Below are 25,901 nucleotides of genomic sequence, written 5' to 3' on the forward strand. Positions count from 1 at the left end.
CTGGAATGTTAAAAACGTTTGAATGCCTGACCTCGATCTCCTCATAGTTGCTGGGGAACTTCCTCTCCTCAAAGACCAGGATGTGGTGTCTGATCCACTGCAGCAGCATGGTGACCAGCTCGTAATACTCCTGCCAACGCAGCTCCAGCTCCTGCAGCGCACACACACACACACACACACACACACACACACACACACACACACACACACACACACACACACACACACACACACACACACACACACACACACACACACACACACACACACACACACACACACACACACACACACACACACACACACACACACACACACACACACACACACACACACACAAGGTTCACTTTAATAAACGGTGGATGAAGCTCTCCTGGGGCAGCTTAAGTAACCGAACTCTGGTCCAAAGCTCTTATGTTTTTACACTCTGTGACCAGACTCTTTGAGATTTGATTGAACACTGAATACAATGACTTCTTTAATAAGCCAGACGCTCATCCTCCCAGGACTTTAATCCCTCTTTATGGACCTACAGTGAGACTGCTGATAGTTTGAACTCTTCTTTGCTTGGACGATCTTGGACCTTTTTTTCTTTCTTTTTCTTTTATTGAAAACCGAGAGGATTAAGTGTGCACGTCACACATCGTGAACAAGTACATCTTCTTAAGCTTATCTTGATGCTACGCTCAAACAAGCAACACCTATAGCATTGTGTTCTCCAGCCAGTTGTCATTAGAGCGTGCCTGTCGTGTTTCTAATCTGCCGATGATCCAGCGTGCACGCAGAATGTTCGACGTGAGAGGAGGCAGATGTGAGTACAGACAAAGGTCCTCTTTTTACTTCTGCAGCCACGTCAGTTTATTCATCGCTGCATCTGGAGACACCAGGAAACAAACAAATATGGCCGACAAAGTGAAAGATGAAAAAAGCATTTAGCTGACGGGAGTGATCGTGCTCATGAATCCCCAGATATCGCTCATCATCAAAGTTCAGGAATATTCCTAATCATGGAAAGCATCTTCCATCTTGTACAAGTTGGAGTCTGCTGCAGAATATCTGAAATGAGGCGATGATGATGATGATGATGATGATGATGAAGAGGAGGAGGACTTACATTGGCTCTGACACCGTCCTGGATGTCTGGTACCCTGGGCATGGCATCGTACAGGGAGGAAACATATGTGATGATGGACTTCTCATCTGGATGGGGGACATCCACATCTGTAGAGAGAGAGAGAGAGAGAGAGAGAGAGAGAGAGAGAGAGAGAGAGAGAGAGAGAGAGAGAGAGAGAGAGAGAGAGAGAGAGAGAGAGAGAGAGAGAGAGAGAGAGAGAGAGAGAGAGAGAGAGAGAGAGAGAGATGAATCTTCCTCATGTCAGGTGGGACAGATCCTGTGTCTCCTGTGATCTTGTTGTCCCTGGTCTCACCCTCGGGGTCCAGCAGTCTGGTAACGCCCAGGTCCCTCTCTGCCACGCTGAAGGCCTGCTCCAGGTTCTCCTGGTTGCTCTGTCGGTACACTTGGCCCATGTCGATCAGAGAGGGCCTGCGGAGAGAGAGAGAGAGGGAGAGCACAGAGCTCGTCTTTTACTGTCAATCACGATCATGTGTGACAGCTGAAAATGTCAGCCAGAAAGAAATGCATTCATCATCCTTTGACATTTACCCCAACGACTACATTTGGCAATTTCCCTTCAGTTTTCTTAACCTGCCAGTCAGACTCCTAAATGAATGGCTCCCGGGTTCAAATGTGTCTTTGCATATTTCTTATTTAATTGTGCTGGAGGCAGCTGCATCGTGAATAGAGTGAAGATTCCTGATCCAGAGAAAAGGCAAGCAAAAACATGATGTCTCACTGCTATAGAAGCTTCAAATCCCCCCCCCGACATTTAAACACAAAGTAGACCGACACATGTACAGCAGCGTGGAGACATGCAGGCACAAGCACCGAGGATCTCATTACTACACAGGGATTAAAGTTCCTCTCCTGATAGATCACGTTTAGAAACAGACTTGATTTTTCATACACTTGCACGACTCTCTGGATGTAGTATTCTCTGTGAGGCCGAGGCGGTTCCCTCTCCTCGTAGCAGGCCCGTCTGTAGGACAGTCTGTCCCTGCTCAGGTGCAGCATGTGAGGATCCGATCCCGAGTCGTGCTCGCTCTGGGACCCCCTGCTGAGGCGGGCCCCTGGGCTCTGGGACCCTCGGCCCGAGTCAAACGAGCTCTCGGTGGGGACGTCGTCGCACATCATGATCACCCGGTCGTCCAGGTCGCTGACGGAGCCCGCGGTGCTGCTGGAGGCGCTGTGCAGACGCCGCTTGGAGTGAAACTTTCTCTTCAGGTTCAGCATTGTGGAAAACTGTCGAGCGAAAGGTCTGCGGAGAGGCTGAGGCAGAAGTCTGAGCTTCTGATTTGCAAAAAAATGAAGTTAAAAAGAGTAAAAATCTAAATCTACAGAGGCTTCCAGATCGACGTCATTCAAATTAATCTCCACTCGTAAGTCCTGATCGCATCCAGTCCTCTTTTCATTGTCAGTCTCCAGTTTGGCGTCTCTTTCAGTCCTCGCTGCACGTCCTTCTCTGCCTCCATCAAGACAGAGTCTGCAGCAGAGCAGTCAGCGTACCTGTGTTTTGCTTCGACCTGCCGAGCCTCTGGTGAGCATACCTTCAGGGTAATCTTAAATAAGAGTGAAACACCCACACCATGAAAGAGAGAAGAAAAAAACAACGCTGTCTCTGCACACCGATGCCAACTCTGGTTCTTTGTGTTGTTTTTTGTGGTGTGAGACACATTAACCTTCAGGCTTTGTTTTTCTGAGCAAGCAACTCCACCCAAAACATGTGTTGTTTTTTTTTTTTATCATTATTTTCATGCTCCTGCAGAGTTTAGACGACAGGTGTGGTGAGCTCAAAGGAATGAACGTGGCAGCCTTTACATTTTTTTTTTTTTTTTTTAATCTTCTGCTGCAGCAACAGTTTGACGTTCGACACGTCACAGAGCGTCGAGCTTGTTGTGATCGTCGGGGACACACAGGGGGGGGGGGGCAGTAGTGCGTGTCAGCAGCATCATGTGGTGAGCAGGTTGTTCACGTCTGATTAGGGTTTTTTTTTTGTTTCGTTCTTTTCAGAGTCCAAATCTACTTTTTTATTCACTTTTTTTTTGTCTTCATTCTTTAAACAGCGCTGTGTCTCATGGCACGCTCCCTCATGTGTTTACTTGCCATCTTTGCTGCAGCGTAAAGTTGTCTTGTCTTTTCCTCAAAGAAGACGTCTATCGATGCGACTTTGGTCGATCTGTGATGAGCGCCTCCCCACGCTCATCCTCTGCCCTCCTCAGTAACGTTTTCTTCTACTTAACGATGGGTGAACTTTCGAGGGGAAAGAAGACGGCTGCCTTGCGTAATCAGCCAATCAGAATCCAGTATTTAACACAGCTATGTAAAGCCTGACTAAAGTGTTGATGTCATGTTTATAAATCCTGAACGAGGGGATGAAAGGAGGAGATCTTTGGGGGGGTTAGAACTGTCCTGAGTGGATGAAGTCTGTGCTGATATTTGTCCTGACAAGTCGACTGTAAAAGTCAGATATGAATTTGGCATTCCTCTCTCTGCAGTGGCTGCAATAAATAAAACATGACACAGCAACATGAAATATGGAGAGGGTCACAGAGAGGGCCGTTTTGGAAAATGATTGCCCTGTGGTGAGCCAAGTACAGGCAAGTTTTCTAACCAGGAAATGTTTTCAGAAAGTGTCTCACAGAAACACGTCCCTGTGGCATCTTTACTTACATAAGATTTTTTTTTTAATAAGCTGTTAATATCAGACGGACGGTCGACCCGTGAGTCCGTGTCTCACCTGTGTTTGTGCAGGACGGCGTTAAAAAGCTTCCCGTCCCTCCAGCAGGTGGTGAAGTTGTCGCAGCGCAGACCTTGGTATCCCTCCACCATCCTCTGGGACCACAGCATCAACTTCTCCTTGGCCGTCATGTCGTCTGATTGGCCGTTGACCTGAATGTCTGAGATCTGACGGAGGAGAGGATGCAGAATCAGCGAGAGTCCAAAAACTACGATTTTTCCTCAATCTTAGTGCAGAGCTGCTGTTTTTCTGATTTCGATCATTTTTAAGTGGAGAGTTTCCAACTATGGATCCTTCTGAGCGTGAAAGCACTTTCTGTGTAAGCTTCAAACATCAGCAACCCAAGAACAAATCACAACGATTAACTCCTCATTAAAAGGGCTCCCTGGCTAGTCTGTGCCTTAGCTTGGCCCTGTTTGACTTTCTCCTTGTTTACTGTTGTTGTCTCTGTTTTTTATTTCATTTATATGATTATTTTTATTGATCCTATTATCTTACTATCTAGACTGTTTTCTTATTCATGTGGTCGGGATTTATGTATGTGTATTTATTTATTTATTATTATTATTTTTATGTATTTATTATTATTTTTATTTGTTTATTTATTTATTATTATTATTTTATTATTATTATTTTAATTTATTATTATTATGTTATTATTATTATTTTATTATTTTTATTTATTTATTTCTTCTGGGGGTAAGGACAGCCTTGGGCTACCAGATGTCGTTTTAGTTTGGACGGTGGTTTGTTTCCCTTTCAGATTTGATGTTTGTAGGTACAGAGAGCATTCGTTTGTTCATTTTTGTGTTTTATTCTTGAAAAAAAAAAATCAATAAAATCTATTCAAAAAAAAAAAAAAAAAAGTGCTCCCTTATCACATCTGGCATCGGATTTTTCCCGTGTTTGTGTTTTACCGTGTCTGAGTGACATGTTGGTTTTGAGGCGGGAGAACTTATTCCAGTTTCTCCGTTCATTTCTTCCCCACTGGAGATGAGTCACGTCTCCAACCACAGACGACATTCACCACTTTTACTCGAAGGGAAAATCGAATCCGTTCTCATCAAACGGCCGGAGATACGAGAGCAAAACAGGAATCACAAGAGAGGGAAGGTCTGTGACTCACAAAGCTGCACTGTGTGTTTCATTAAAGAGCGTCTGCTGTGAGGAGCGAATGTTGGACGGGTACAAAACAGAACCACAGGCTAATTCCTCTTTTTATAAGAGCAGCGAGGTTAAACGATGAGTCACAAGAACACGTAACCCGCAGTGATGTTTCTCTTTTTGAACAAAGATGAGAGAAATAACGACAGAAGGGAGCTGAGTGGATTTTTATTACACGTTGATTCTGCTACTGAGCTTTTCATTTTTGCATCCATCACGTATTGGCCGCTGCTGATGCCGCCTTAGATATGACCAGATGGGAACGTCCTCTGGTGCAAACTGGACCAGGCTCCCGACAGTGCAATGCACACGCTTCTCAAACTCCCAAGTCTTTTTACTGGTCATCATGCAGAAGGTTACACCTGCTCTAATGGGTTTAATGTGAGTAAATGCAACTTTCACTTCAGGTTGGTTGTTTTATTCTTTTTTAGTCTGTAAATAAAACCAGAAATTGTCCATAAGTTGGGGCACTGATGGCTTATTGGAGGATCTCACCCCATGTAAGGAAGCTTTAGTCCAGGGGTAGCCAACCCTGGTCCTCAAGATCAGGATCGTTATCAGGCTTCTGCAGAGCTTGATGACGAGATAATCATTTGAATCCGGTGTGTTGAAGAGGGAGACATCTAAAACATGCAGGATTGTGGCTCTTGAGGACCAGGGTTGGCCACCCCTGCTTTAGTCCTTCATACAGGCGGCTCAGGTTCAGACCTCAAAGTCTCTCTCCCAAAGTCCTACTCGATCCTTTTCCATTTAAATAAAGGTAAAAAATAAAATAAAATAAAACTTGCAAAAGTGAGAGAAAAAAAAAGTATTCACTGCACTATGCATTTTACATTTAGAGAAAGCTGCACTTCCAGATGTTATGGTTATCAAGCTTTTTAAAAAAAAAAAAAAAATTCGATACCACTTCTTTAAAAAAAAAAAAAAAAAAAAAATCGTATCAAAATGTTCCGAAACTTTAAAAATAAAAAAACGACTGATCTGCAGACGTATCATCAGCTAACGGCCGGAGGCAGCAAACAGAGGAAGAGCAGCTTTGATACCAAAAACTCTCAATTTATACAGCGAGTAAAAGTTTCCGTGAATTTCTGGGAAATGAAAAAGAAAATATGAACGCCAAAGAATGAAAATGCCACTCTCTCTTATTGGAACAAGCGCGGCTTTATAACCAATCACACACTGTGTTCAGTGGTTTTTGGTATGCCGATGAGTCACAGCAGAACTAACCATTTTTACATGCGGACTCCTTTTTTCTTTTTACAGGAAAGGGTGGAGGAGGGAAAAATAAAAGGCATCTCTTCCTTCTGCTATTTTTCCCCGCAGAAGGGAAACCCGGCGCTGCAGGGTGGACGTGGGCGCGGAGTGACTCAGACTCAGGCGGGCCGAGTGGAAACAGAACCGACGCCCACGCAGTTTTTAAAATTTAAGGGCGTTGAGAGAATCCTGACTTGCTCTGTGTCACATGTCGGGCCTCTTTATTTGTACTGGTCACCAGTAAAGTGTGAGCAGCACCTGGGGAGCTCGCAGGAAATCCACCATTGTTTGTGGTGACTAACAGCAGCCAGGACAAAGACATTATGAGTTTGTTTTGCAGAAATAAAACCCGCCTGATGATTTGGAGCCACCGCATTGACTTTGTCTTTGTCGTTTTATTTATTACTTGAACAGAATGTCCATTAAACTTGTTCACAGTTGTTCTCAGTTGAGACTGAATGATGGGAGCTCGTTCCTCTGCAACCGAAGAAACGCCCACGTCTCCATGAAGCCTTCTCCAGGGAATCGCTGAGTCACACAGGACAGGGAACAGTGTCCCCACATCCCAACATAACCATCAAAACCCATTATAGCGTCAAAGAATCATCCAGTTCTTCCACTCTGTTTTCCAAAATCTTAAATATCAAGGACACATCTGCACACTGACTAATGCTTTCCTGCACCGCTGCAGGCCGTTGAATTCTGTTTAGGTTACAGAGCGAAGGGAAACATGTCGACTGATTGGCACCTATAGATCTGCACCAAAGAAAAGGACATTCTGGCATTTGAATGTTCCTTAAAAAAAATGAATGAATAGCTTTTTGTCAGTGTTTAGTCTTTGTGCAGTCGAGTGCAGGAGACGCAGCGGTGGTGGTTGTGCAGAAGAGCTGCCAAAAGTCAAATAAAGCCTGTTTGGAGATGACTAGACTCCCCTGCACTGTAGCTGCTGTGTCAACACTCGGCTGAACGGAGGCTGATGATTTAGCCCCGAGGGAATAGCAATCTCACAGTGCAGAAGGAAGCAGACCAATCACAATGTAATGAAAGCTAAATATATCAAACGCATGTTGCTGTAACTCGTGTAATGGAAGGATTTGATCGAGTACCATAACGTGCCAGCGTGCAGTTTAAAAGATAAACACCGTATGAAGTGCAGCTGCTCAACAGAGTTCAGTTAGCTCATGTTCAACACATGCAAACACATGGATGTCTTTATTTATGAATCCACTATTGGATGTACACCATCTTATATAACATCTCTGCTGCCCTACCACACTTGCCCAGCCCTCAGCCAATAGCAGAGCAGGAGTGTAAAGGCGGGACTGTACTGCAAAGCAGCCCCGATATCCTCACTCTGTGTCCTCATACTGTGTCCTCACTCTGTCACTCTGTGTCCTCACTGTGTCACTCTGTGACCTCACTCTGTGTCCTCATTCTGTGTCCTCACTCTGTGTCCTCATTCTGTGTCCTCACTCTGTCACTCTGTGTCCTCATTCTGTGTCCTCACTCTGTCACTCTGTGTCCTCATTCTGTCACTCTGTGTCCTCATTCTGTGTCCTCACACTGTGACCTCAGTCTGTGTCCTCATTCTGTGACCTCATTTTGTGTCCTCACTCTGTGATCTTACTATGTAACTTTGCTAACTAACATACTTGATTCTGTCTCTTATCAAGCATTTAAAGTAGTTTATTAGAAAACTGTCCCTTTAAGACGTCCTGCTTTACCTGGAAGTGCAGGATGATTGTCCATATCAGGCCAAGGGTCAGCTTCGGGTTTCCATCTGCAATGTCATCATTTCGGATGTTGACAAGTTTCACCTACAGTCGGCAGAGAGACAAATTAACTTAACGCTCAGTTTAGAGTTTGAGTGATCGCACCACCACAAAGAGAGAAACAAAAAGGACACAACACCTTCAATCAAATGTAAAAACAGAACAGATAGTCAGAAATGATGTAAAAGAAATCAGATGTGAAATGCATCAATTTGTTATTTACCACCCTACCTGTCTGTGTTTGAGGAAGTCCAGGGCGATCTGCACGTTCTGCAGCTTGTGGAAACGCATCCGTCCTTTCTCCCGCGGCTGTAAGAGACAAGAGGACACCAAACATCATTAGGAGGAAACAGGCGAGCTCTGGATGATCAGCAAACAGCACGGCCCCATGACTGAGGATCAGGTGTGTCAGTCTCCAGCACACCTTCTGTGTTCAAACAAACATCTACGACACACTAGATTAAAACATATCATCACAGTCATGGTCTCGATTTAAACAAAACTTAACACATCAAATTTGAAGAGTGATTCAAATTCGGCGTGGTTCCGATCAAAGCGGTGAACCAGATCTGACCACTACATGAGCCTGAGATGCGTCAACAGAGCAGCCAGGATGTCGGCAGGTGAAAGCATGAATGAATGAGACGCGACCGCGATGACTTCTCTGAGCGTCGGCGGCGATCAACGACATTTTCCAACATCCAATTAAAAACCTTTTACACCTCGCTGACAAGTCTAACATGTAACCAATCAAATCCATCAGAATCTTTCATTCCTCAAGCTGCACTCATCGGAGGTTGAGTGATGATCAGGGCATGCACTGTCACTCCTCATGGGAGCTTTAAGCCAGCAGAGTAAGTCAACGCCTGCAGTGATGAAGCTTCGACCTTTTTCAAACATCCACAGATTTTGTTTAAAGCATTTAATTACAACTTGAGCAGTTTTATCTTCACATCACAAAATCTAGAAACGCCTTTGACATCCTTACTGGAAAGCTCAGACGGCTGTGTCCTTAAATAATAAGTATGTGTTGTTTTATATCGACAGGTTTTGAAGGTAACAATGCTTGAGGAGATTTATGACATACAGGATGTGAGGGTTTTAACTTCACATTGTCCTGATTTGGCATTTAATCTTTATTTCTTCGAGGCAACGCCCTTCCCGTCTTAGAGCTGCTGAGAAAAACTTTGGGTTTGAGTTGATTTTGGCGCCCCCTGTGGACAAAAGCAGTAACTCTTTACTCTTTGCTGAATCTTCGCCTTGGAAAATGTAAACAAAAAGGTCGTTTCTGCAGCTTCAGGAACATCTTAGAGTGACGTTAATCCCTGCAGTGTTGTGTTCAGGAATTAAAATGTTCCATGTGGAAATAGTCATGCTGATTTTGGAGCTCATAATGAACTACCAGCATTTATTTACGTCTGTGTCATGACCACCTAAAAACTCCTCACCGTGACTTACGTGGAAGTTGAGAGTCATCTCTAACTGAACAATGTGGTAACCCGGCTTCAAATGAGAAAACTTTATTTAAACCGCATGGAACCATGGAGATCACTGACGCCTGACCGTGCTGGCCGACTGCTTCAATGGAAGATGTTGATACAGAAAAAAGGGGGGACGGAACAAGGAGTGAAGATTGTCATCATGCACGACAGAGCAGCCACCCCGGGGTGGTGACGCATGCCCCACCCGAGGAGGCCGCCAGCCGCAGGCCAGGCGCCACTCACCAACCGCACGTTCCTCACAACGTCACGCTCCCTCGGCTACCACAGCGAGAGCGTCGCAAAGGAGAGGAAGGAGGCAGAGGAGGGGAAAGGTCAGGGCAAAACGTCAGCACAAACAGGAAGTAGATCAAAGAAAAAACCAGGGGTCAAACAAGTCAGTGCAGAGAGGTTACGAGATGGAAGCACAGGATGAAATTAGTGTTTTAAGGTTTACGGCACCAGAAGGTGTGCTCGGATATTTAAATCAAAAGAGTGCGCATAACCTCAGCATGTTCTGAAATGTCCCAAAAAAACCCTCCAAAGAATCAAAGTCAACACATGCAGGAGTGAATACAAGAAACAACCAGAATCATCTTCAGAGGAGGTTAACATTTAAAGCACACTGAGTTAAAACATGTGGACACAAGGACAAATATGATGGCAAATTAATCCAGTATAGGACACAAGGGGGGAGGGGAGGGGGGGCAGAGAGTATACAGTAGGTGTGGACACGACAGGAGCTTTACAGGGGTCCTAGTGTCTCACCAGGGTCTCTCCAGAGAGCACCTCCAGCAGAGAGATGAGGTTGTGTCCATCTCGGAGGTCCTCGTACAGATCCGTGATGTGTCTCTGCGCCTGGTGGGAGGACATAGGAGACACGTTTGACAGCTGATTCTCAAACATTCACGTCAGCAGCATCAGAAGTGAAGCAAGACAACAAATTACTGACGACCACTTCAAAAAAAAAAAAGGAAAAAAAAAAAGGACTTCACAAACAGACGAGTGTTTTCAGAGTTTTTAACTTTGATGTGAAACGAGTGAAACTCAAACAACATCCGGAGCTGTTTCGATGCCACACAAACAAAAATACAAGTCGACCTCCGAACAAACACAACGTGGGCTCATTTCTTTGTATGCACACTGGAAGTTGCACAGATTTAGACTTTGTCGTTTATCAAACATCCTCCAACAAAATAAAAAAAAATAAAAAAGGCAAAAAGCATGGATCAGATGTCTGTTTAACCCAAAGATCAAAACAACAAAAAGTGCATTAAGATGTCGAGTTGCACGACGGATTCAGCCTCTTAACGAACTGCTACATCCCGCCCACCTGTCAATCATGTCAGCTACACGCCTTATTGTAAATTATACGGCTTATCCTTCATAAAATCGAAACAGGTGATCCCTATTCTTGTCGTCTTTTATGAATGGGTGTGTATGTGACTTCCTGTGCTTCTGCAGCCCAGCCGAGCAGGCACTCCATGAACCGCAGGATTTTGCACTTCTTCTTCTTTTTTTAAACACTGGACGTTGCCCATTAGCCGGGACTACAACCATCATGGCTGCAGCCCCCGGGTAATGGGCCTCCTCCGAGAGGCAACCTTGACGGGCGTCGGTCATTGAGCGCTGACACGTTATAATAAATAATTTGTAATTCTTGAAGCTGTGAGGACTTTTAATCGTTGAGTCCCGTACATCTCCAGAGTGGATTTAACTGCAGCAGATTGTAACGTTTACTTTCCTCCTGAGGTTCGTTTGCAGCATCTCTGGTTATTTCATCACTTAGCTCCCATCCTCCTCTTGACTGTGGCCATTTTGCACAATCACCTAATTGCAGCATTAAATTAATTTATATTGCAATCACAAGGGATGAGGTGAGAACAATTAATATGGCTGAATAAACGTCAACACTTCACATCTGAGACCTCAGGCGTGGATTTGGATCACTGCTTCTACTCGTCGCCCTTCTACTCGATCATCTTTTTTTTTTGTCTTTTCCTGTTCTTTAAAAATATGTTAAATGAGTCGCAGAATATGTCAGGACAAGTTGGCCTGCAGAAACGTTTAAACAGCAGCTAGAAAAGAGTCAGAGTGTTTAAAATAAAGAGGGGCGGGGGGGAGAAAAGGGTTAAAGGTTCAGGTCAAATACGGCAACAGGAAAGGGTCAAAAATGTGAGACACAGACATGCAGGCAGAAAGGAATGTGTGTCCACTCAGCACTCTGCTCACAGACAGCACCTACCTCTGCCTTCCAGTGCTGATGGGACAGGATGGAAGGACAGGATGAAGGATGGGAAGAAGAGACAGTTTGGTGAGAGAAGATTTAAATCTGCAGGGACTCGTGAGGGACAAGAAAGAACAAAAGACAAACATGCAGACGCTGCTTTGATAAGACCGATGTCTGAACTTTACTCATTTCATTCGACTCATCCTATCAGATAAATCCTTTACAAGTCAGTGTTGTTGCATTGCTTTTATGATCTGTCTCCTGTCTGGTCTGAAGAGCAGAAGGAGACGTGCTTTTACAGCAGAGGGCACTTTAGAGACATCAGCCCGTGAATAACTAAATGTTCCCGGCTCCGTTTTTTGAATCCCATGACTTTGTTGTGAGCATGAGTGCAACGCGCCTCGAGGGGAGGCCTGATCGCCGACCCGCTCCGGTCTCCTGGCCCAAAACAAGATTTCCCGACAAAGAAAAAGACGACTGCACCGAAGGCCTGTGAGTCGTCGGGTGTCACAGGACGCAGTTTGAAACAAGGATTCAAATGTGTGTGTGCAGCAGCAGACCGAGCTCAAACCCTTCAGCTGGAGCGCTGTGATACTGATGTCTGCATTTAATGTCATTTAACAGTCATGATTACATGATTCCTCACATTACCTGCTGTATAGTGCAAACCCCCCCCCCCAAAAAACACATCTTTAAAATCTTTTTATCAACGTTGATGTAAATGTTTCGTTCATACGAGCAGCTGCTTCTGAAGTTAATGATTCAGAGGATTTACTGTCTGACATCTCATCAATAGAGTCTAATGGAGCTCCGTCACAAAGCTGCATGTAGAGGCAAAAGAACGGTTCATAATGATCAATACAGTTACACATGTTAAAAGCATAGTAAATGTCATGTTTTTTGAGTAATTTGATATGTTGTGAGATCGTATATGTGCGCGAGATATTCTATTGGTTTTGTTGTTTTTTTGATTACGCAGCTGTGCCTGTGAGCGTTTTATTGATTAGTATTTAGTTACAACGAAGTGTATTAGACATGTTCACATCTTTGGAATTATAACTTTGGAACTAGTAATAAATCGGACGTTTTTTACAACATTTCTAAAGTGAACTTTTGTTGAACTGTGGAGCCTGAGCTCGCTAAAGACACGACCCGTGGATCGTAACTTTTGCTAACAACGGACATCAGAGTTAGCCATTGCACGTTCACAGGCTTGTTAAAACCTCTACACTGCACATAGCAGAGCTCGAGTGATGGACCTGTGAGCTTTAAGCCTGACGAAGCTTCAGAGGATTGTTCCTTTATTCTCCACACGACGGAGGGCAGAGAGCTTCACACTCGTCCTGCCTGCAGGTTCACGGTCACTTTGAGAGATCGGTCCTGACAGTGAGAGCTGAACGAGCCCCAGGTGTCTGTGACTCACTCCAGTTAACAGGAAGCATGTGGGCACTTTACGATGCAGAGAGCCGTTATGGAGGTTTTCTCTCTTTAAATTCTCCAAAGTTTTTAGAGGGCAGTCAGTCAGGAATCAAAATGTGAATTAGCTTTAAACGACTCAATCTGTTGCTGTTAATTATTCCCACACTCAGTTTCACCAGAGAGTCTGTGATCTCTTCAGCACACGTTGGTTTTTTCTTTCTGTAAATTAACTCACAGTTACCAGATGGGAAACAAAAACCTCCGCAGGAATGTGACTTCAATAGAACAATCTTTAGGTTATCTAAGGAGAGCCGAGGCCTGTCCTCCAATCAGATGAAGCGAGCTTTCTTAGAACTTTGACTATTGAAAGCTGTTATTTGTGTTAGTGAGCTTGGTGGAGGTGAGATCTTACCTTCATCAGGTGCTTGTTGACCCATTTGGTGAAGGTCTTTTTCTGGACTCGGTCCCGTTCATCTGTGAAAGGAAAGAAAAACAAAAACTCTGTTAGATTCAAAGTGTAAAATGAGGAGTTTTTACTGTAAATATTTAATACTCATAAAGGTTTAGGGTAGCCAATGAGATAAATCGATATAAGATATAATAAATAGATGTTCATATTTTATTACATGATAGACAGCTGAATAGATGGAGAGGGGGCGGGATTAATATATTCAACTTCTTCCCGCTCCTTTGCGGATATTTAACTGATAATAGCATCAAATCAAATATCAGAGTATTGATGTGTGACCATCCAGCAAGCTGGGGGTCAAAGGTCAGTGGTGTCAGAGATTTGTTTGCAGCCGGAAACACACAAATACATCAACAACACTGAGACATGATCCAGCGAACATTAGCTGCATAAACACTTGAAACGCTCCGGCGTCCAGGTGAGAGTTTATCAAAGTGAAAGTGCAGCGTGCAAAGAGCGAGACGCTAAAGGTCAACAAAACGAACGAGAGCTGAAGTCTTTCAGACTCGACTCTGCAGACGGAGGCTGATCTGCCCGCCGTGGACGTCGCTCAGCTGGACCTGAACCACACGACCTGTTTTCATTGGCTGGAGCCAGATGACCAGAAAACATTCAAACTGATTCAATACAACTTTTATAAAAGAGAGAGGCTCATCATCTCGGAGGATATTTGCTCTAACAGCAGAGAGGGCAGTCAGCCATCAAACACACAGCAGGTGGATTTGATCCCTTCATGAGTCACACAAGAAAAGTGGTTCTCCACCTCTTTCAACACTGAACACCTGAGTCCATCCAAAGATTCCTGAAGTGACACAGAGAGCGACTGTGCTCTCCTCAGGTGGATTAAATCTGTCTCTGAAGACAAAGAAAGCAAAGCTGTCGGGGGGGGGGGGACACACGAACACACCAACATCCCCGTGATTATCACCTTTAAAGAAACACGTCCCATCTTGTCAGACTGTTTCTGTTTTGGTCCGACCGTCTGATTCCTCCAAACACGTCTGTCCCGTCACAGACGTGCAGGCAGGAGGAGCGCCACTCAACGTTATCAAGCTTGAAGCATCTCCACAGAGGAGACTTTCACTGCTCCTCCGTCGTGACGCAGCTCAGAGTCAACACAAGCACCTGACTGTTACACACGCTTAACAAAACTTAGATTTTCTTAGAAGTCACATAATAATAAAAAAAAAAAAAAGGAGCTTGATGACATTATCTGCTTGGGAACTTTGGCATCAGAGCGATCATGCAGCAAGAAGCGATCAGATAAAAAAAAAGGGAACAGAGAAACCATAGAGGACGACATCCCCGCCGTGCCAACGCCCAACCCATCTCAGGGTGGCATTATGTCCGTGAGTCACAAACACATGGTGGCCTCTTTAGAGTCGAAACCGAGAAGTCAGAATCCAACCTCAAAAAGCAGAAAAAAAGAAACACATTGTTCAGTCGAGAACCAAAGCAGCGGCTCACTTCCTGTGACACACGATGTGTTTGCACGGCAGAGTTTTTGTAGCCCGGAGCAACAGATGCAGAGTTTGAAGTTTTTTTCTTTTTAAGATGAGACGACAGATATCAGGTCTCTGTCCGTGCTGCAAATCACCGAGTTATAAAGACTAACCAGCTGTGACACAAGAGGAGACGTGATATGTTTCACAGAAGAAGAAAAAATAAAAACCAGACCAGATTTAATCAAACGTCGTGAAGCCAAAATAACAAAGTGCAAACTTGTAGAAAACTTTAAGCCCGACTAAAATAATCAAGTTTTTTATTGAAGAGCAGAACTTCACACTTTGTCACAATATATACAAAATATTTTCTCCAACTCAAACACGTGTCTCCAGTCTGTCTACGAACCAACCAAGCAAAAATCTGAGTCAAACAGACAACATGAAGGAGATCAGCAGCAGCAGCTGAACCTCTCTTCATAGACTGCAGAAGCTCATCATGTGTATTTGCACAATGCAACACTATCCTGCTCTTCAGCTCTTTTTACCCACTTCCTGATGAGTCATTATTTGTTTTCATCGCTGCTCTTATTTTAAAGATGTAACTCAAAGTCATTTAAAAGAATAACTTGATTCAAATTCATCATCCTCTTAATGTTCCTTTTTCTACATTGGGGTGTCTTTGATCTAAGAGTGGGTGTCTGCACAGCTGACCAATAAAACGAGGAAAAGCCGTGACACATAAAGGGGCGTGGTCTATTTGAGAAAAAGAGAGGCAGACGACCGCCATAAGAAAAAAAAAGAACGTAGCTTCAATTTCCACAACTTTTTAAATTTCCATTTCTTCAGATTATACAGCAAATAACAATAAAAGGTGACCACGACAGATCTCTGCATCAAAAATACAGAAGACGTCTTCATCAAGGTTTAAAAACAAGACCGACTCTACCTTTCCTGTGATCCATGGCCCTGAGCAGCCCCTGGTAGTGTGACTCCTCTATGAAGACCCCGTCACTCCCCATACTGTCAGAGGAGTAGTTTCTAAATCTCGGCTCCATCTCCACGCTCTGGTTGACTCAGAATCCAAACAGGAGCCTGTGCAGGTTCAGATGTTGTCTAACTTCTTCTTGTTGCCTTTAACTCTGCCTGGTTGAGGGATCCTGTAGTTAAGTGGGAGTGTTCAAACCGCTGCTTCAGTTCCTCAACTCTGTCTTTACTCCCTTTTTTGCTCTCCCCTCTCACATTCTGCGCTTTGCTCTGATAGTTTTTTTTTTTTTTTTTTTTTCACCAGCTCTTGCAAAATGCCTGCCTGCAGGCTACGATGTCAGGAGCTGTCAGTCAGCACAGAGTGAGGGGAGATTCTCTCCCCTGCCGGGCCCAGCCCTGATATCTCCACCCGGACCCCGCCCACCAAACCACACCTCGGAAAAAGACCCTCACTCAGCAGCACCCGACCACAACACACATCTGCACCGATTACACCCAAATGCGAAGACAGTCAAAGACAGTCAGTGAGTTTTTCAAGTTGTTTTAAGTCGCTGCTTCTGCTGCTTCATCGCCTGAAAGGATACGAGTGATTATTTCTCGTTTAAATGGTTTTCGACACTCTGCACACTCTCGGTATACGAAAGCTCAAACAAGAACATGAAATCTAATTAAGTCTTTTAATTTCACCATTAAGATTTAAAACAAATGAAATGTGCAGTTCACTATTTGATGCATCCTGATCTTTTTCACAGCTACAGACGAACGCCTTCTCGCTGTACTTTGTCCGTTCTGTGTATCTTTATTTAAAGCTCCTGCACATGAAGGCTGGTTGTTGCGTAAGCTTCAGAACCAAACTTGACCATGAAAGAGAAGGAGGATTATTTCTTCATAAATATGTCACACACCTGTCGCCTCCGGCCTGAGCGAGGTGACAGACGAGGAGATTTAGAGCTTCCCCCCCGGAGGGACAACCTTTCACACCGAAGATTCGCTGTGAGCTGCAGGTCCGACACGCAGAATGAGATTTTTATAAGACAGCTCTACTCGCCGACTGGAGATCAATAACGGATGATCTCATCTTAAAGCTTGCGTGTACTGAACAAGAAGAACTTCCAGCTTTGTCCACAGGGGTCGCCAAAACACACTGCAGACTGAACGTTCCTCACAGGAGCTTTAAGTGTAAATCAGTCACACATTACAGCTTTCACATGTAACCTTTACAGATTATATAATCTATTAAATTTTTCTTTTCCAGGACGTTCCACTGACTTAAAAAAAAAAGTATTTTATGAGAGACTCGCCGAGGTAGCGACTGAATAAAATCACCACGAACAGTTCCTGGAACAAAAACAGGAGGGTTTTAAAAAAAAAACTAAAAGACAACGACGTGTTTGAAATCTCAAAACATGTTTTCCGTAACGGCTAATACTGGAGAAACGAGTTAGCAGTAAAAGGCCTTGAGATCTTACAAAGAGCTGTTTGTAATCATGCTAACATTAGCAAGTAGCTGTTATTAATTTTAGACAAACCGTCGGTAAGGTCACTCTACAAAAGCAACAGCTTACAGTAGGCGCTAACAAAGACGATGTTGAGCTTGATGGAAGGGGAGAGGAGAAAGGTCAGACCCGTACAAGTGACAGGAAGCTACCGTGTCCAAAGTATATCTAAACATAAGTTCATGAGTGTTTAGTTCTCTTCAAAAGAAAAGGGAGTTTTCCCTCATGTAGACCAAAGTGTTTCCACTGGAGCCCGCTAACCCCAGCTGAACTCCTCGTGCGCAAGCTAGCAGTCAACGTGTGGTCAGGGGCTTGAAGTGCCTCTCTCAATGAAAAGCCTGTTTCTGCAGACGGAGGAGAAGTCGAGTGGAAACAGACTCCGGCATGCAAAAGAAACCTCCAGCATGAGCGCTCCTCTCGTCCATCAGGACACAATTAGGAAGCGGCTGGCACCGAGGGGCTTTTTGTTTCCGTTCGACAGAGATGAAGCAGACGCTCTTCATCCTCGGGGGTGGATGTTTACAGGAGACGATCCAGCGAGAAGGAATAATAGAAGCGTTTAAAGCTTCTAATGAGAACAGCCTGTCAGACTTTTTTGAAGCACTGGCATCAGCTTCATTTGGATGAATTTCCGATCTTGAATAAAAAAACTGATGTTGAGGCCAAAAAAACGAACTGGCTGAAAAAAAAAAACTCTTTATTGGGTTACCACACTGCTGCAGAAAATGATCCCTGACACAAAGCAGCTATTGTGTCTGTGCACGGACTGAACAGCGTGAGTCTACGTGCATGAGTGGAAAAAGAAATAAATGGTTGCATCTTCATCTTTAACAAGCAATAAAAAAATTTAAAAAAAATCTTAACTAGCTTCTTACACTTGCAAAACTTTTTTTTTTCTTCCTTTTGCTCTTTAGGCATTCAGGTGCTCCGAAAACTAGCACCTCTGCACAACCACATTCATGTCCCATAGCACCTAAATACCTGCAACACCTTTCACCCTTGGAAGCATCAATTTTCCGTGCAGATGCTGACATCAGACCGTAAAGGAGAGAGATGTTTGGGATGCCTGCAAAGGGAGGAGGCTTGTCAGGACTTGAGATTTGGAAGGTGCTGATGTTATAATCAGAACATAAGCTCCACTCTATAGGCTTTGTGTGTGTGCAAATTCAAATATTAATGATGCACATTTTGATTTGGAGATACAATTCTATATGAGATATTTTTTGTATCTTTGAAATCAGGAAGCAAAACGTAAAAAATGTTGAACAAAAAGTGTCTGAATGCTCATAACCTTCAAATTCACTTTGCACGCTTGACTTTATCTGGTGCTGTCGGGTTCTGCTGGTCCAAAAAAACTCTGGATGCAAAAAAACCCTAAACATTTAAGCTGATTAAAAAAAGTGAAGGTGTAATTGGACATTGCAAAAAAACAAAAAACAAACATAGTTGGCTGTGTTGATTGAAAATCTATTATTGCTCGATGTTCAAACTTTAAAAAAAGTGGCACAACACTTCTGATGTGACTTAAAAAAAGAAGATCTTATCAACAGGGGAACAACGCAATACTGTGTGCATATCTCTCCTTTCGCTGTTCCTGATAACCTGCAGTGATACGCCCCTGCAGTGAGAGCTGACGGGAGTTTTACGATGATATTTCTGCTGTGAGAAGCATGCAAGTCTGTGCATTCCTCGAGAAGGCGCGCCCGCCCTCCCCGCAGACAGGGGGAGCCGCCTCCATGCGATAACACAACCCGCGACCTGATAAAAAAACACGGTCCGCCTGTTTCATGTGTGCAAGTGACAGCATGCAGTGTCAGCCCCTCTGAGGACAGGAATGTGAACACACACACACACACACACACTGCGGAGCATCTGGCTCGCCGGTCCTGATGGGGTTTGCGATGGAGGGAGGGAGGGCGGGATGAAAGCTGGACGGGTCGTCGGGAGGAACTCTGCCGAGGGGTGAGGAATGGAAGTGGGCAGAGCCGACCTGGGATTGGCAGCGTAGAAGGTATGAAAGCATAAAAAAAAAAGACAAATCTTTTTCTCCCCGTCAGTCTGTGAGGAATGTATTTCTTTTTTTGGACAAACTCAGGTGCTGATGGGAGGATGGAAAGAAAACCCTGGAAGATGCAGGTGGACTATAAACTGGATGAACCCAAAAGGGAACAACATGGAGATGTTTACAGTTGTCCTCAAAGATGCCCACATTACGCTTTCTCTTCATAATTAGAGATAACGATGACGCCAACTCCTTTTTTGAATACGGAGCATGCATTTTAAAAAAACACATTTTAATTAGCAGCATGTGGAGTTGAAATCGTGTGGTTATGAAACTGAAGACTAGAAACAAGCTGGATTTATGAGGATCAGATGTGACGCTGCTCATCACTGTCTGTCTCCCTCTTGTGTTCAAAAAGCTGCACTGCCAAACGTGAGGCACGACGTCTCGACTATAATCCGCCTCGACGTCTTAACGAGAGGACGAGAGGACGGCCTCGTTTTCTCGTCCATCAAACCTCGGGGCTACTGTTCGGAAAAAGTCCACGGTCACTAGGGAAGCTGCAGTGTTGACTCTCACTCACACGCAGTGATTCTTAAGTGTGGGGAAGAGTGATTTGTTAGTTTGGTTGCCGTGGCAACAAAACAAAAAACCCACACACACACACACACACACACAGAAGCAGAGAGTCCGTCTTTTGGCGGAGGAGTCGTTTTGGCCCCAAAACATCTGGAAGCGCTTCTTTAAGCAGGACGGGGGGAAAAATCCCACAGTGCTTTAACCTCTGTGAGTCAACAGAAACTGAGACATTCTGAAGATGAGTCACAGATGAATTATTTATCATCCTTCGGATTCATACAGTCGGGATGGTCAGTATGTAAACAAACATGAAGTTGACTTTTCACTCGCTTAAACTACTCGGCTCCTTCACCCTGAAAGTTTGACGGTTCAGAAACACTCCTGATCGATAATAAAGATCTGCACATAAAGAGGTGGGAAGATTAAAAAAACCCAAAAAAGACTAAAGTTATTGACAGAGACGCTGTGTGTAAACAGGCAACTGTTTGGGCCCCCCCAGGCCAGTAAAGGGCCCCAAGCAAGGGCGGACAAACTTTAAACCAGTGCACTCGCTGCCAGTAAGAAACCTTTCTGATTCCGTCTGACAGAACTCTCTCTCTGATTTGCATCTCATCGGTTACGCCTGTGAAAAACAAACTTTAAAACTTTAAACCAGAGAAGGAAAAGAGGAAGAGCGTCAGGACGCTGGTAGATTAAATAGTGGTTGAACCGGCCCCCTAATTATTTCTTTGCCTCGGGCCCCAACGGACTCTCGAATCGCCACTGGTCATTGAGTGGATGCACAAATATTTTGTTCTTTTCTTTTTTTTACGTCAAAAGTTACGAGGCTAAAGTTGAAAAATTTGTTTGTTTTGGGACAAGAAAAAGTTGCATTTGAGAAGCTGGAAAGTTTTTGTGCATTTTTGCTTAAAAACAATTCACAAATGTATCTTTTTGTTTCATCAGAGAAAATGAAATAAAGACTGAATAAATGATAATATATATATATATATATATATATATATATATATATATATATATATATATATATATATATACACAAGGAACAAGACTACTGAGCCCTTCTGGACGCCCAGTGTTTTTGACCCTCGGGGCCTGTTGTATCGTGGGTGGAGGCATACAAGAGGTTAACATCATCCCCATCAGCAGCAGCCCCTCCCTCACTGAGCCTCCTCATGTTACAGACACACGCAGACACACACAGAGATGCGGCGCAGCGCTCGGACCTACCTGCGCAGCACATTCGGCTGTACAGATGCGAGCCCACTTCTCCGCAGCTCATTTCGTGAATGTAGTTCGTTCGTCGGTACATGATCCCGCTCTCCCAGGACGGCAGAGCCGCGCGCATCGTTTCCTCCACCTCTGCCATCCTGATGCGTGTCTGTGCCGCGCGTAAAGGCGCAGCGCGCTGGACTCTGTCGAAAACGCCCCTTCGTTTACACGCGGGGTATCAGCCTTCCTCGGTATCAGCCCTCAAAACTTTTCCCTTTCGAGCCACATGGAGGAGAGGGGGGAAAAAAACACTCAGGGTCGTATCAGATTGCAGAGTCTTTGTCACAGGCCCGGCCCACTTCTGTTGTGGGCAGTTAGATGAAGCAGAAATCTCGCCGCTGCTCCATTCCGCGCTGTTGTCGCCTGAAAGTGCGGAGCGTAATGTGTGCCATTAAAGTGCGCAGGGAGGGACATCCAGAAATACACAACCCGGAGAGGAGGACTACAAACAGCACACTGAGTGTGTAGTCCTTATTTTAGCATGTGTGACTCTCCCAGGCTTATGTAACCCTCAGGGCAGTTTAATGCAAAGCAGAATCAGTGGGCCTTGAACTTCTGGTGAAACATTACTGATGTGATTATTAAAGGCTGTGAGAGACAAATGTCCACAGGAAGGTTCAGAGCAGGTCTGACGACTGTTTGCCCGCGGGTCATAAATCCTCAGTTCCCCCTTTTGACATCTGCAACAGCTGTGGGCCATAAACGAGTCAAACAGAGGAGGCTTGTTGTCTCCGTTTCTCTGCGTCACAGGCAGGTATACAGGCTGTGAGAGTCAAGGAATTCATGCTATATGAAACTCTTCCACTGAGAGGGAGTGGTTTTCACTTATTGTACATTTAAAACGAGTTTCTTTCAGCATCAATCAACCTGAGAAGCTTTTGAACATTTTCAAGGACGGTTCAGATCTATTCTGTTTGTTTTATTGTTTATTTTAGTAGTTCATCTTTTATTATTCACTTTTGTATTTTGTTCTGTTGTGTTTGTTTTGTGTTCTTAGCATCCACCCTCCCTATAAACATACACTGACTAAATCAAGTAATGTCATCTTTGAATTTAAACAGAGGAAAACATGAACAATGATCCTCAAATTAGATGCAGGAAGGGTTTGTTTTTTTTTCTAGTAAGAAAAGTGCAGATTTCTAACTGCACCCAAACACATCGTGTTGGAGGGACGTTACAGATCGGACTGGTTCGGTTTGCAGGTTTGTGCTTCAAGACAGCGAGTAAGTTCTGTTGGATCACAACAGAACTTAAACGTCTTGATAACAATAAAACCTGAAATATCTATCTATCTATCTCAATTTGTTTGAAGTGTGTCGATGAAGTCAGAGCGAGCTGCTCCCTTAAAAACATTCAAACTCTGCTCCAGATAATCGACCTTGAGTTTTGAGTCGACCTTGACTTCCACACATTTTACCACGCATCGTGACGGTGCGAGCCTTGAGCATCTCTACACTCGGGTGTGGCTGTTTTTTTTAAGTGCGCTGGGATCGCTGGGATTCTTCGGAAGCTGCTTTTGGAATCGTCCTTAAAGAAGAGACCACATGGAATCACAAGGAGACCTCCGAGGCGAGGACACGGAGCCGCCGCCTCCTCCACACGGGTACACAATGTTCTGTTTGACACAGCGCACAGGGCTGGCTCTACGAGCTCCATTTACCAATGATGTGCTGCTTATTGTGAAGGGCACATAGGGACACGGTGGGCGTGCATTGTTTTCCACACTTGGTTTCACTTACAGCGTGCTTTTTCATTTTTCAGTTAAAGGCGAGCGGGACCTCCCCCCCCTCCCTCCCTGCAGCCTGTCATTACTGCCACAGAGAGCGCAGACAGGAAGGTGAGTCACAGCTGCACGCCGCAAACTCCAAACCCGAGTCCTTCACTGTGCTGTATGTGGTCCAGCAGACAGCCGCCTGTGGCCAGTCCTCCACACACGGGGCGGATTTAGGGTGTGGCTTCCTGAAGGGATTTGGCCGTTTCACAGTTTTGAGGAGGATGAAGCTTTCTAATCTTTTGAGTTTTGAAGAATCAAACAAAAATAAATCAGCGGAATCCTCGAGGCTACGAAACAGACAAAGACGGGACGGGACGGGATAAAAGGTTGTTTGAAGGGAGGTCAGAGCAGTCCGAGCTTGTCGCAGCTTGTTGTGATTTCATAGAGACACATAATCACTTAGCGCTTAACAGCTCTTTAATTATCCGAGCACAAACTCGGCCCGGCGTAGGCCTTTAAAGTCCGGAGGATCAGCGTGAAGCTGGAGGCCGCGCTCCTCCTGCTGCAGCTTGTTATGACTGTCTCCAGGATACACAGTCCAGCGTCCTGCCCCCCCCCCCCCCCCCCCCCCTGGTGTCGAGTTTACAACCGCTAGCCAGCCGTCATGTGTGGCGCATGCTGAGCTTTTTTTAAACCTGGCTCTGGGTAAAATCCCTTTTACCTACTTTCACCTTCCCACTGTGTCAAAGGCACCTTGGTGTTGGAGCGCTGCGTGTCCTTAGACATGCAGCATGTGACTCTGATGTTTCACCTGATCCGACATGTAAACATTGAGAACACCTCCACACGACCAGGAATCAATGGAAGCCCCTCCCCTCTGCTGTAATCAATACAGACAGGGGAGAACATGGCACGCAGGGTGGAGACTTGTTGTCTGCACTGCGGCGAGTTCACAGCTGAAAGCGGATCTCTTCCGATGCAAATGGGTTGAATATTGACCGAAGGTACAGATAGCAAACGGCCTACTTTGTGCAAGGCCCCTAATTTACCAGTCAAACGAGTCGGCAGTGTGATCAGAGCGTCACCTGAGCAGAGTTTGAAAACGGCGTGTTCAGCTGCACGGGGAGAATCGGAGTTGTGTTTGTCTTCCGGGTGTCTGATGCTTCTTTTTAAAGACTTGTTAGTGATTCATCGGGCCACAACAAAAGCAGGCGAGTCGATGATGTGAAGACATAGCTTATCTACTCAGGGTGTGTCCTCCTTTACTTCCCTTTAAAAAAAAAAAAGGGAATGTAGACCTGAGGGAGCGATAAGGGAAAAGTACAAGATCAGGCTTCACTTTCATGCGAGACAAAACATTTCCTGGTGGCGTGCATCCCACCGCAGGTGAAGCAACTCCCCCTGCTTTGTTTTTAACAGACACGTCGACCCTTCGCGGACGATGTCACATAAAGGCTGATTCTGCAGCGTGCTGTCAATCACTTGACCCCGCAGCCGCCGCCGCCGCAGCCGCAGCTTCAGCCGTTAAAAAAAAAAATCAACACAAGCTTCATGCCGATGACTTTGTTTGCTTTTGTGGTTCTTAACAAGGCGGTGACATTCATGTGAGTCTATCTGACGACCACCTGATGACACCTCGCGGGGAGCTTTAACGTGCACGCTCCTCGGAGGCCGGCTGGACAAACTGGTTTCTTTTTTCAAAGAGGCCGAAAAAAACCAAACAATCGGCGGCTGTGTTGGCCTGCACGCTGTCACTCAAACATCCTGGAGTCAGACGGTCGCCTCAGGGTGTGTCGCCTGCAGGTGCGTGTTTGACAGCAGCCATCGTGGCGAGCTGTGTCATCGTGAGCCGGGCCTCGGAGTGAGGTGAGGAAATAACCATCAGGCTGTCAGCGGGTCCAATCATTATTTTACCTTCTGAGGCTGCTCGTGTGACGAGTGTGAGGAGTGATTGGCTTTTAACATGGAGAGAAATTCCTGGGAAAACTGGTTGAACAGGAAGAGGAACAAGAGTAACCACAAACAAAAAAAAAGTCAAGAGTGATGGGGATTCATCACAAATCACACACACACAACCATGAACGGATCTCTTCAACGAGACCGAACTTGGGTGAAATGATGGAGCAGCTTTTTAAAGACGCACCAATCAGGGGGGGGGGAACTCCCCGCGTGAGGAGCCGAGCACAGAAAAAACCCTCCAGTCCACCAGAATACTCTGGCTCCTACGTCATCACATTACAGCCGGCACTTACAGGGTTAACTGCAACATCTCCATAGCACAGGAAAGGGGGGGAGAGGGGGGGGGGGGAAGGAGTGTGCACCACACAAACACACGGGGACGAGAGACAGAGCAGAGACGACGGACGAGGACAGCCGCACAGAAACACAAACTTTTCTCCCTCTGAAAGCAGCCAAAGGGTTTCTCTCCTCTCTTAGAGTAAAACCTCTCAGCGAAAGGGTGCGTTTGTTTTGGTCTTACCTTGCTTTCGGCGAACTCTCCACTTCCAAACAGCGATTAAGGTAACGATGTGTCCCGCAACCACCAGGGTTGGGAACACGTTTCCAGGGGGGCTTGCCGGCATCGGGCCTGGTTCAAAGTGGAGAGTCCCCGGCTCGAGAGACAGGTGGCAGGAGGAGGGGGGGGGCGGTGGGGGGGGTTTTGAAAGGTGAGGGGGTGTGGAGGGGAGGGGGCTGCGTGCCGAGGGGTGTGGTGCTATCCCGGGTTTTAAAACAAGCGGTGCAGCCAAGTTGTCCGTGACTTTTCACTCC

General features: G+C 45.2%; 1 protein-coding gene across 1 annotated transcript in view; it reads right to left on the bottom strand.

Moving 5' to 3' along the window:
- pleca (plectin a) overlaps positions 1–25,901 on the bottom strand; it is a gene marked incomplete at its 5' end in the record, with an annotated part of 94,904 nt that overhangs the window by 27,128 nt on the left and 41,875 nt on the right. The window contains 10 exons of the mRNA XM_079367767.1: positions 32–151; positions 1,115–1,221; positions 1,428–1,543; positions 3,855–4,021; positions 7,997–8,089; positions 8,276–8,353; positions 9,769–9,804; positions 10,291–10,380; positions 11,768–11,782; positions 13,584–13,645. Of these exons, the coding sequence (XP_079223893.1) occupies positions 32–151; positions 1,115–1,221; positions 1,428–1,543; positions 3,855–4,021; positions 7,997–8,089; positions 8,276–8,353; positions 9,769–9,804; positions 10,291–10,380; positions 11,768–11,782; positions 13,584–13,645 (884 nt within the window). The remainder of the gene's footprint in view (positions 1–31; positions 152–1,114; positions 1,222–1,427; positions 1,544–3,854; positions 4,022–7,996; positions 8,090–8,275; positions 8,354–9,768; positions 9,805–10,290; positions 10,381–11,767; positions 11,783–13,583; positions 13,646–25,901) is intronic.

Source organism: Symphodus melops (genome assembly GCF_947650265.1).
Source record: "Symphodus melops genome assembly, chromosome: 18".
Taxonomy (NCBI): domain Eukaryota; kingdom Metazoa; phylum Chordata; class Actinopteri; order Labriformes; family Labridae; genus Symphodus; species Symphodus melops.